Below are 12,500 nucleotides of genomic sequence, written 5' to 3' on the forward strand. Positions count from 1 at the left end.
ATTGCTGACGTTTCAGGACCATGTGTCCCATTTTCGAAGCTAAAAAATTAAAAGAATAACAGAATTAAAATGAGACTCAGATTAAAACATGATAAAAGTTATTTCTTAACAAAATGCAAATTAGGTACAAGAGAATGAAGGGAACAGTGATTACCAAGTAGTGCTGAAGGCAAAAGCTGAGTGACTGTCAGGGTCCGTTTTGGTGCCGACGGAAACTCAAGAGAGGTAGAGAGGAGTTGACGTGGACTGAGTATTTAATTGGGGAACCAGTTGTTTGATAAAAAGAGATTCGAGTATTGCCAATTGGTGTTCGTTTGGAGCTTTGCCTATGATTTTGAAATCCTCGTAATTTATATTGTTTTTGCATTTTTTCTTGATCTCTAATACAGGAAAATTCGGGGTTTGATAGTTTGACACCCGTACGATAGCTAACGCCACGATGGGAATCTAATCTTACCTTTAACAACCTCTGGGTGGAGCCCACATACTTCCCCAGGTCACATCTGGGGCAATTAAATAATATATGACTCTCGAGGTCATCAAAGGAAGCAGACTCTCTTTATATTTAAACAAGGACTTGATGGTCATTGGGTTACATGGGATCAATTTTAAGTTGACTGCCGGTAGGTATTTGCTTACAATAAATCCCAGTTCTTGATAAAAATGGCTATCATAGATTAGGGGGACACTAGCGTACAGAATGTAGTTTTTGGATACGCCGTTTGGTCAGTTCAAACTTTGGGTGGAAGATATATTTAGAAATTTTCGCAATTGTTTGTAAAAGAGTTCTGATGGAAAACAGTTATTTACAAAGTACTGATGGAGAAACGTAATTTCTCATGAAACGTATTCCACCAGGATGTTAAAGTAAAAAAGGCTCTGTGGAAGAGAGTAGACAGGGAATTAACTTGAAATTAAAAAAAGCAGTGGCTATAAAAGTTAGAACCCAGACCAGTAAACGTTCTCTTTCTAAAAACAGTGGTATTAAAATGTTCGTCAAATCTAAAAACCAACACATCATTACGACTATATATATATATATATATATATATATATATATATATATATATAGTCGTAACTATATATATATATATATAGTTACGACCCCTAGTGCTTATCAAAAGGTTCCCTACTTATTATAGTTTGTCTCTATATTTCCATTTTATATTTTTCTTGACAATAGCCATGCATGCTACAATTGTGAACAAAGATTTGCTAAGTGTTCAGAAAGACGTGTGCCCCATCTTGTCAATAACAGACAATTTTTGTTTATTGTCAATCTCCCCCCATGTGAAAACTTAAAATCAGCTTCTTGATGACTGATCCTTATTTTAATTTCTGCCCTGTCGTTATCCCTTTCCAAGAGACCCCCAAATTTCACCTACGTCTTTCAACACATAATCCTTGAACAAAAAGGCAACAGCGATTGTACCAATGGCTTTGTAGGCCTGACCTCGAAGTTTCTTGTAGAGGCTTTATGAGAACAAGCATCTGATATCTCTGACAGAGAGCAGTAGGTCAAAACTATCCCCCCAGAATCTTGAAGTGCTGGGTGATGAACCATAAGGAAACTCATAAGAATCCTGCTGTAGACGTCCTCTCATGTTGTCCTCTATACATCTGAGGGCTAACTTGGCTTTCAAGCAACCTGGCACCTCTCCCATGTTGAGAGGACTGACAGTGAAAATAGTCACGTAAAGTACCATTTCCAGTAGCTAGTTGTGTAGGTGAATGATTGGGAAGTTGACTAGGGCGAGTTAGTCTAGTGGTGTTGGACATAAAACTTTGGCTAAGTAAGACAAAGACATTAATAGCAGAATTGTCACGAGCCTTGCATATATGTTGCATTTTCATATTTTGGGTAGCAATGAAAATAATTTTTTCACTAAATAAATATTTCAGTGCATTTTGGAAATAAGTATCCAATGAAGTGGTATACCACTGTGTAACTGAGTGATTAATGCTCTGTGCTTGTTTTAGATTTGTGAGCAAAACCTAACCCTTGTCTAAATTGTTCAGGATAGTCCCTGAATGGCTATCAAGCTGTCCAACTGTCTAACCATGAAGGCAGTCCTTGAATGAGTCATCAAACTATCAAACTTTGTCTATTGTTTAATTACTGTGAGTTTCTTTGGGAAAAACTATTGGACATTTGTATTCTCCTTTCTGACAGCATTTTAAAACAAACTCAATTTACACAAAAGCAACTCCAGAGTTATAATGCCTTCCCTAGAAGTAGTAACTTTTTATACTGGTGTCTATCATCAGGACCATAGATTACAACAACAAAAAAGTGTATAAAAATGATTCAGCTCCTCCACTTAACATCCTGACGGAGAATTCAAGGGGTTTCCTGTACCATATCAGATACAGGAAGTCTACTGCAAATTTATGTATCAACATTATGTATCAACAGATAGATGGAATGTGCTTTGCCAACGTTTTCATGGGATACATCACGGCTTTAGAGAAAACCCTGGGACTGCCTTAGTAATACCAGCATCGTTGCCTACATCTACTGTCCCCTCTATCACTGCAACATCTGGGCTGCCACCCTTTAGGAAGTAGAGAGCTGCCAAGTAACTGGCGGATAATGGCTTTCCTTATACCACCACTAAGAAGCTTGAAAAAAACCATTAATCACTGGTATGACCCTCAAACCAATAACTACAGTGATGATGACTGAAATACAGTGACCCCACGACAAACAGAAAGATCTGTATATTGACAATCTACAAACACCTATCATCTTAAAAAAGTCACTATTCATCCAGCCAAACTGCAAAGGGCAAACCTGGCATACTGTAGTACCTGCTGAAGTGGAGAGTCTGGGTCTCACCTTGACCTGTAGTACATTGAGATGACCATGACTCTCTGTCAAGGGTTGTCTGTTGTGGAGGCCAACCTACCTCTTACATCATGATACCATTGAGAGACACTGCAAGGATAAGTATGGACTTCGTCTCGGAAAAGTAGTTGGGACTGAGATATTCAATTATGAAGGACGTTTTATGTCGCGCCCTCCACATAAACTTGCAGTACAAAGAATTGTTCATACTACTTATGTTGAAAAAATATAGCAACAGTGATGCTGCCAAGATAGGTCATCTGAGTGATCATTGCCAGTGCATTAACCACCACCATTATATCCCTGTACAGTGGTATTGTTGTCAGTGCACCTCACATGGCCATTATATATATATATATATATATATATATATATATATATATATATATATATATATATATATTTATATATGTATGTGTATATATAAAATGTATACATGTACATATATATATATATTTATATATGTATGTGTATATATATAAAATGTATACATGTATATATATATATATATAGATATATATATATATATATATATATATATATATGTATAAGTCTATCACATTACCGTGATTCATATACATATATCGAACTACAAATGTCCTTTAATATCTAATTCGCTCTACCTCGGAATTTAATATATTTTCATATATGTTTAACCGAGGGGGAATTTATTAAGCGATAATAGAATTGGCGATCGACAGGCGCGAACCAGCGACCTCTCAATTCCAGGACTGGCAGTGAAGCCTTAAACCACCCTGACACCGCAAGAGATATAAGTTCATGCCGCCTCCCACCTGAAATACATTTCGTGCAAAGGTATTTTTTGTTTTGGAGACTGCATCAACCCATCTCGTTCTCGGTGGCGTAGTAGTGCTTTTGCCCGCACGTAGTCATTATATAAGTCTATCACATTACCGTGATTCATGTACATATATCGAACTACAATGTCCTTTAATATCTAATTCGCTCTACCTCGGAATTAATATTTTCAATATATGTTTAACCGAGGGGGAATTTATTAAGCGACAATCGCTTAATAAATTCCCCCTCGGTTAATCATATATGAAAATATATTAATTCCGAGGTAGAGCGAATTAGATATTAAAGGACATTTGTAGTTCGATATAATATGCGTATATATATATAATAGATATAATACATAATTATAATATTATAGTACTAAAGTTGAAGGCGGTTGCTTGAAACCATAAGCATCATCGGAGGGTGGAGAGATACCAAAATCCTTTAAAGTTATGTATTTATTGCTGACGTTTCAGGACCATGTGTCCCATTTTCGAAGCTAAAAAATTAAAAGAATAACAGAATTAAATGAGACTCAGATTAAAACATGATAAAAAGTTATTTCTTAACAAAATGCAAATTAGGTACAAGAGAAGGGAACAGTGATTACCAAGTAGTGCTGAAGGCAAAAGCTGAGTGACTGTCAGGGTCCGTTTTGGTGCCGACGGAAACTCAAGAGAGGTAGAGAGGAGTTGACGTGGACTGAGTATTTAATTGGGGAACCAGTTGTTTGATAAAAAGAGATTCGAGTATTGCCAATTGGTGTTCGTTTGGAGCTTTGCCTATGATTTTGAAATCCTCGTAATTTATATTGTATTTGCATTTTTTCCCATGATCTCTAATACAGGAAAATTCGGGGCGTTTTTGATAGTTTGACACCCGTACGATAGCTAACGCCACGATGGGAATCTATCTTACCTTTAACAACCTCTGGGTGGAGCCCACGTACTTCCCCAGGTCACATCTGGGGCAATTAAATAAATATATGACTCTCGAGGTCATCAAAGGAAGCAGACTCTCTTTATATTTAAACAAGGACTTGATGGTCATTGGGTTACATGGGATCAATTTTAAGTTGACTGCCGGTAGGTATTTGCTTACAATAAATCCAGTTCTTGATAAAAATGGCTATCATAGATTAGGGGGACACTAGCGTACAGATGTTAGTTTTGGTACGCTGGCAGTTCAAACTTTGGGTGGAAGATATTATTTAGAAATTTTCGCAATTGTTTGTAAAAGAGTTCTGATGGAAAACAGTTATTTACAAAGTATGAGAAACGTAATTCTTCATGAAAACGTATTTCCTTCCATGGGGGAAACGTTTATTCCACCCGGATGTTAAAACGTAAACGCTCTGTGGAAGAGAGTAGACAGGGAATTTAACTTGAAATTAAAAAAGCAGTGGCTATAAAAAGTTAGAACCCAGACCAGTAAACGTTCTCTTTCTAAAAACAGTGGTATTAAAATGTTCGTCAAATCTAAAAACCAACACATCAAGGAAGGGCAGTTTATTTTCATTTTCATATTCAATTGTGAACTTGATATTTGGATGCATCAAGGTCGTAACTATATGTATATATATATATATATATATATATATATATATATATATATATATACATATACATATACATATATATATACATATATAGATATATAATAGATATATATTTACATATATGTGTATGTATGAATGTATGATACGTATAATATCTATATATATACTATATATTATATATATATATATATATATATATATATATTATATATATTATAGGATATATATATATACACGCACACACACACATATATATGTATATATATTATATTTGGATAATATATATATATATTACATATATATATATATATACACCACTGGTCCATGATGATGGCTACTCGGTCTGCTCTTCGAGATGACATTGTCCCTTGAGTCAGAACTTGCTGTCTCGATCCTCACTGATATTATCGACATTTTTCATGGTATGGGTGCACAATATATTTTGTTTATATGTGTGTGTGTAGTGCACAATATATTGTGTTTATTTTATATGTATGTGTATGCAAAGTGTAACTTTTGAGAGAATAGAAATTTATTGTTCAACGTTGATACTTAATGATAACCTGGCAACACGTTTCGAATATTCTTATTCTTATGCAGGTCGTGTTCAATCTCTCTTTCTACTTTGTATATTAATTTTGTCTTTTTTCACCATTGTTTTCAGTACTTCGTAACTTTCCTGATTCTCCGGGGGATAAAATCTTCAGTCCAGTTACCTCGGCTTGGAGTCCCATGCTTCATCAATCTTCCTCACAGTAACTCTACTCAAACCAACCATCTACTATATCCTCAGCAATCAGCCTGCAACCAAAACAATATTCTTCATCATTTGATTCGTGTCGTATCATCAAAGCCTGATGGCAATTTCTTTTTGCATCATTCCAAGACTCAAAGAAATAAACCGCTCGTATCACATAAAAATCATCTTCCGGACATCAGTACAACAACCCATTCAAACCACTCTTCTTCCTTTAAGAAGTTAGAACTGCAAGAAAGAACAAATTATGATAGTCTTAGGTCAAACCTCAGACAGACCCAAGGGCAATCAAAACCTTTATGGTTTGTACCAGTTAACATTGATAACAATACAAATTCTGTACTAAGAAATGTTACATCTGTGAATAATTTCGACCATATGCACGTTTCTAAAATTGGTAATGATTCATATTTTGATTTAACAGATTATAATTTGCACAGACATTCTAAGTCGGTAGCATACAATGCATTGCCGTTTCGTCTAAATGTATATCAAGCATTTTTGACAGGAGCTAAGAATCCTTTGAAAAGGAACTCATCTACAACTCGAACTTCTCGAAAGAGATCAGTACCATTAACTTCAAGGGTTACAAATTTTGGTGGGATTCGAAATAAAAGGCAAAACCCAGTTTATTTGGTTCAACTTCAACCACGACCAGTGAGAGTAGTTCAAAAGAAAATCAGTTCTCCTTTGAATTTGATCAATATTTTATCATTTGATTCTATAAATGATGATAAGCAATTTAAATCATTTCCCCCAAAAAGTACCTCATCTCAGATATCAGAGTTTTCTTTTACTGATACAGTTAAATCTACACCTTTGCCAGCATCTGACAGTGAAGTTTCAGATCTAGTATCTGTACTTAGCGCAGCACCACCTCCAGTGCAGAAAACCAGCAGAGCCATTACAAGACAAATCACGGACAGTGATGTAGTGCAAGTTTTGGCATTTCTTAGCAGAACATTACCTGTTAACAGACAGTCCAAGACTAAGGTGGAACATATTTTCACCATGAAGCCGTCATTGGACAGCAACATTCCTGTAACATTTCGTCCTTCTCCCAAAGACCCTTTTCTTACTCCACCTGAAGGTAACAAGGTTGCTAACAGTCATAACTTTTCGTCTGTAAACAATGCACCTTCAAGCTTCCCTTTACCTTTATTTACGCCTTCATTGCCAAGATTTTCACAGGAACCATTGCCAGTCAAAATTCTCCATCAGAATACACTGGGGCCAATATCAACAGCAGCTCCTTTTATTCTTCCAACCAATGAACCTTCATCCTTCTTCATGGAAGTCAATCATTCTTCCACAAGTCTTAAAGGAAAACCAGAAAATAACAGTAACTTCTTCTTCCCCACCTTTCCATCTTCCTTATTTCTCCAAGAGCAGCTTGCTAACTCAGTATTAGAAAACCAAAATGTTCATAGTCCTAACAAAGAAAGGCCATCCAGAATTTTATTGCCACCAACTTCTTCCCAAGGAGAATTACCACCATTTGTTGAAGGAATCAACACGCCAACTACCGCAACTTTTGAACACAATGGTCGTAACATTACTGATCTTAAGTTTCTCTTCAATCCCAGTTTAAAGGGAAGTTTGTTATCTAAAAATGTCGCTGACAATCAAATGCCAAAGTTGCCTTGGCCAGTCTTTGGGCCATGGAAACCAATTACCAGTCCTCCAAAGGTTCTTTCTAGTGCTGGTGGTGATTCAGAAAAGGAAGAAAACCTTGTTTTTACCAATGGAGATGCACAAGAGGATGATATAAGTATTTCAACAGATTTAAAACCTAATATCTTTTCCCCTACCCGAAACTTTTCTCAGACAGGTGCACTTATTTTTAAAGATCAGAATTTTCTTTATGTTTCTGTGTCCACTCCAGAAAATCAGAGTACATCTGTTACTCAACCTGAATATGAACCTGAATTGCTTACACAATTAAAATTAAATTCTCCTAGTTCAATCGTGTCTGATGCATCTTTGCATCCTCTGGCACATGCAATAACAGGTCAACATGTCCCCCAATCTCGCAAGGAAGAGCTTCATAGACCACAAACATTTATTCAGACTCAGTCTGTATTGCAGGAAAATCAGGTTCACAAAGATAAACCCATGGCTCAGTCACACCCTCAAAACGTGAGTCATACACTGACTGCAGTTCTTCAACAATATGAAGGTAATGATTTACAAAGTGGTCAACATATGTTCCTGACAGAAGAAAATATTAATCTTGACCCTCATAATCAACCAATAACCAAGAGTCAGGAGCATTCAGGACTACAACTTCTTTCTAACTCTCAGTTTCAGCAAGAAATTCCAGCAAATGAATTACAAACTAAGTTTCAGTCAGATCAGAAGGTTCAAGTGAAACCAGAGGCTCAGCAGTTTCACCAGGGACAGCTGCAGACAAATGTTGGATCAGAATCTCATGGAGAAAACCAGGACAAACAGCAACTCCAGATTAAACTGCAAATGCAAAGCCAGTTACAAACTCATTTTCAGTCAGAACCTCATTTTGAGTTACAATCAGAAATACATTTGCCATTTATGTCTCATTTAGAATTCAAACATCAGACAGAGTCCCAAGTGGAACAAGAAGCTCAGTCTCAACCAGAAAAACAGAAGGGAGACTTTCAGTTGCCGTCACATATTCAGTTAGAATCTAATTTGCAGACTAAACCTCAGTTACAATCGACACAAACATTTTTGGCGGCTCAAACTCAGTCAGAAGGCTCCTCTCATGCTGACTCTCATGGGATTTCAGAGGCCCAGTCCCCAATAATGCAAGAAGTGCTGTTAGAAGATTATAATCATAACAACGTAGACCCAAATCTTCAATTGCAAACTGAAAATATGTTCAAGCATTTGATTCAATCACAGTCTAGTGATGGATTGGGCCAAGAACTACAGTCTGGGCCCCAGTTTCAGGTACAACCTCATATACAGTCAATGCTTCAGCTACCACCTAACCGTGACTTCCTTTCCGAAGAAATCTCGCACATAAAATCTCAGTTCCATTCTGAGCCTCAGCCTCTTTTTAAACAGCAAGTTATAACAGAACCTAGGCTGAATTCGGTGCCACAAAATGAAGATAGTTCGTTTCAGGTGCAACCATCAAGTGAAGCGGCAAAAGGTAGGTGTAATTCTTATTGCTTCCAAGCCTAGAGCAGAATTTATTTGGTGGTTTGCTTATCACATCAGACTGACACTCATTTCCATATGAATAATGACGTATTCCTTCCTGAAGGACTGCTCCTACTTGAGATTGTACTTACTATATTTGATTTGGGTAGTTCAGATGAACGTAGCTTAAAAAGAGATATTTCTTATTGATAGAAGGCATTTTTAGGAGCATAAGTCATAGTAGGAGAAAGGTAAGTAGAACAGAGACATGCATTTGTAGAAAGCAACTTAGCGTGAACTAGTCGTCAAGATTGCAAAGACTAACATTCAGGAAAGGGTGTACGAAATCGATTTCACCATTTTTGTGCAAGCAAGTGTTTTACTCCAATCTGCGATTGTTCAACAGTGAAATCAGTCAAAATCTTTTTTTTGCAGTTTAAAATAAATTTATGAAGAAATATGTCTATTTCATGCTTTATGCGCGACGCCAAATAACAAATATTCTTTGAGCATTCAAAGATTGCTTCCATAAGAAATATTATCAGACAATGCATGGAGTTATCACACTGGAAGTTTCATTAAAATCTTTTAAATAGTATTGAGACGGGAGAGATAACACAGTAATGCAGTACTCTATCGATGACATGTCCGCTTTTCTTATTTGTGTTTGTTTAAATTTTTTTTCAAGTCAGATACACGGGAGAAATAAATGAAGTACCACAGGATAAATGGAAAACTATGTATAACTCCTGACTGATTTTGTCTTTACATCTAAGTGGTAGAAATGTACAGTGTAAATGATATACCGACTTAAAACGAGGATACAGACAGTTGGAAGCCGAATATTCACACCAGACAAGGCGATAAAACGAGGGCATTAGAATGACTGGGCAGCATGATAAAGAGATACGTAAACTGATGATGAAGTACAAAGGTAGAACTTGGAGAAAAATGTATGATTGCACTAAAAAGTAACAGTTTGAGAGGTTGAACAGCAAAAGTGAAGCCTACGGGAGCAGTAAACTCATTAGCATAATATGAACTCTGTACTCTATTTGTAAATCGGTTTATTTCTGCGGGTCGACTCACTATTTTACCTTCGTCCCATCATCTCTTCTTGGAAGATGAAGGATCTCAAAGGATTCTGACTCAGTTTTGCCATCCAAAAGCAGTTAGTTCAGGGTCGTCCATTTTAAGAACTTCGTCGTTTTTTTATGACAAGTGTTTGATAAATGCATCAATAAAAGCAATTAAACTCCGAGTGAGTCACATGCCAATACGTTTTAGTTACTATAGTTCGACAGATCTAAACTGATAGATTGTTTACCTCCTTGAGAAAAACCCTGTCGCCACTTTTTCCTTAACCTTTAAATCGTCCCCTTCTTAAGTCCTCAGCCATCTCCCAGCGAGGCAATATTTGGGACAGTAGTACTTAATGAAACTGTCCGTATAAATCCTAATCCGTAAACTCGATCCCCATTCTATTTGGTTATTACTTTTGAGACTATTTATTGTTATATTTTTAATGACTTATACCTTTAAATTTTGTATATTTGATTTCATATTTTATTTGATCTTTTTCATTAATAGTAATAAAATCGGTAATTACAATTCATTATGTCTTTGACATTTTCTTATAATCTGTCAGGAGAGTAACTTCTTTTATTCTTTTTTTTATTATTTGAATTTTCTTTCTGCCATACTATCCATTTCCTAAACAAGTGTGTGATATTTTGCATTTCATTGCTCTTTATTATAGGTTTTCCCCTTATTTTCATTCATCGAGTTATGATTTACTTAATTAAATTTCATTTACGTTTTCAGCATATTTTGTCTTTAAAACCACACAGTATTCTGCCTTATTCTCTCTTGACCACAATTTCATTGATCTCCACTCTATTGGGTTATTACTTTTATTCTCTTATGATTTTATAATTTATACCTTTTAAGTTTTGCATATATTACATAGCATTTTTATTTGAAAATGATTTTCATTTAAAGTGAAAAAAATGTGACATTGCTATTCTTATAACATCTTCTCAAAAATATATGACATACAGAGATGAAAACATATTAGAGTAAAAAAACGATTTATTATAACTCATAAATCTAATGCATGTAACAATTTTTACTTTATAAGGTTGTTGCCCATAAACTCATCATTGGGAGAGAAATAATATATTGACAATAATTATCACATGAATTGTAATAATATGATTCAATATGAAATGTACATTACGAAGAATCTTCGTCGTCAGATGATCTTAGTTCAATAACAGATATTCTTTGCAGTATCGCCTGTTTGCAAGTTTTCGGAATGCTTAACTGCATTTGCCCGTTTCACAGCGTCCTCTCTGTAGGAATTAATTAATTTCACTACTGACTATTGTTCCCGGTAACCTAAAGCAGGAAAGTTCAGTCTTTTTTTTGCGCTAAGTTCTCAGCTAGACCGGGCGGTGGGACTTATCCAAAGGGTAGCTTAAAGAGATAAAAGAGATAAATCCTTTAAACTTCATGGTTTAATAGGCTTGGTCCACCTGCATATCGCCTGTCAAAGGTAACAAGAAAAGTGGCAGCGTCTTTCGAAACAGTATCACGTTTATAAATGCGATTTCTCATTTTATTTACAAATAAAATTATAATCACTATATGTGAACGCTTAAGTTCAGAAAAACACGCTAAAAACTTTAAACTACCCATTTATTTATTCATGTGTTATAAAGCAAGGTATTCAAAACTGGATACTGGTAGATGTGGCACCAGGGTTCTTACCCAAAGAAGAAAACAATCTCTCAGTTTAGATCTGTCGAACCATAGTAGTCACTGGTAGGCAGAGTTTCTGCACCAAATATGGCGGATGAAGTTGATGGCTTTACAGGGAGAATGAACTGAACTGAATATAGAATTAAAATCAAAGGCCAAGCATTGGGACCAATGAGGTCATTCAGCGCTGAATCGGAAATGGACAGCGAAAGGTTTGAAAGGTGTAACAGGAGGAAAACTTCCCAGTTGCAATTTGAATCAACTGTTAGGAGAGGGTGGAAAGAAAGGTGGATGAAAGAGAATATGAAAGGAGCTACAATAAAAGATACGAAAGGGGTTGCAGCTGGGGGACCGAAGGCACGCTGCAAAGAACCTTAAGTAATCCTTACAGTGCACCGCGCGAAATGCACTGACGGCGAAAAGCAATATAAATCTTTCAAACTGGAGTTGTCCTTGATGGCGTTCGCAGTTCACAAATTTTAGAACTTGGAAGGTTCTGCAGGGTGCCAAGACGAGGTTGGAAGGTTTTGTGATCCATTTAAATCAAATATATTATTATTAATTATTATTATTATATTATTATTATTATTATTAGTTATTATTATTATTATTATACTCATATTAGCAGGAGTCTTGACAGTTATGCA

At 35.8% G+C, this 12,500-nt stretch overlaps 1 protein-coding gene across 1 annotated transcript in view; it reads left to right on the plus strand.

The window, feature by feature from the left end:
- The window catches only part of LOC135195529 (uncharacterized), a 48,513-nt gene that overhangs the window by 32,148 nt on the left and 3,865 nt on the right, over nt 1-12,500 (plus strand). Inside the window, exon 2 of the mRNA XM_064221777.1 lies at nt 5,872-9,100. Coding sequence (XP_064077847.1) covers nt 5,872-9,100 — 3,229 coding nt within the window. The remainder of the gene's footprint in view (nt 1-5,871; nt 9,101-12,500) is intronic.

Source organism: Macrobrachium nipponense, chromosome 20 (genome assembly GCF_015104395.2).
Source record: "Macrobrachium nipponense isolate FS-2020 chromosome 20, ASM1510439v2, whole genome shotgun sequence".
NCBI lineage: Eukaryota > Metazoa > Arthropoda > Malacostraca > Decapoda > Palaemonidae > Macrobrachium > Macrobrachium nipponense.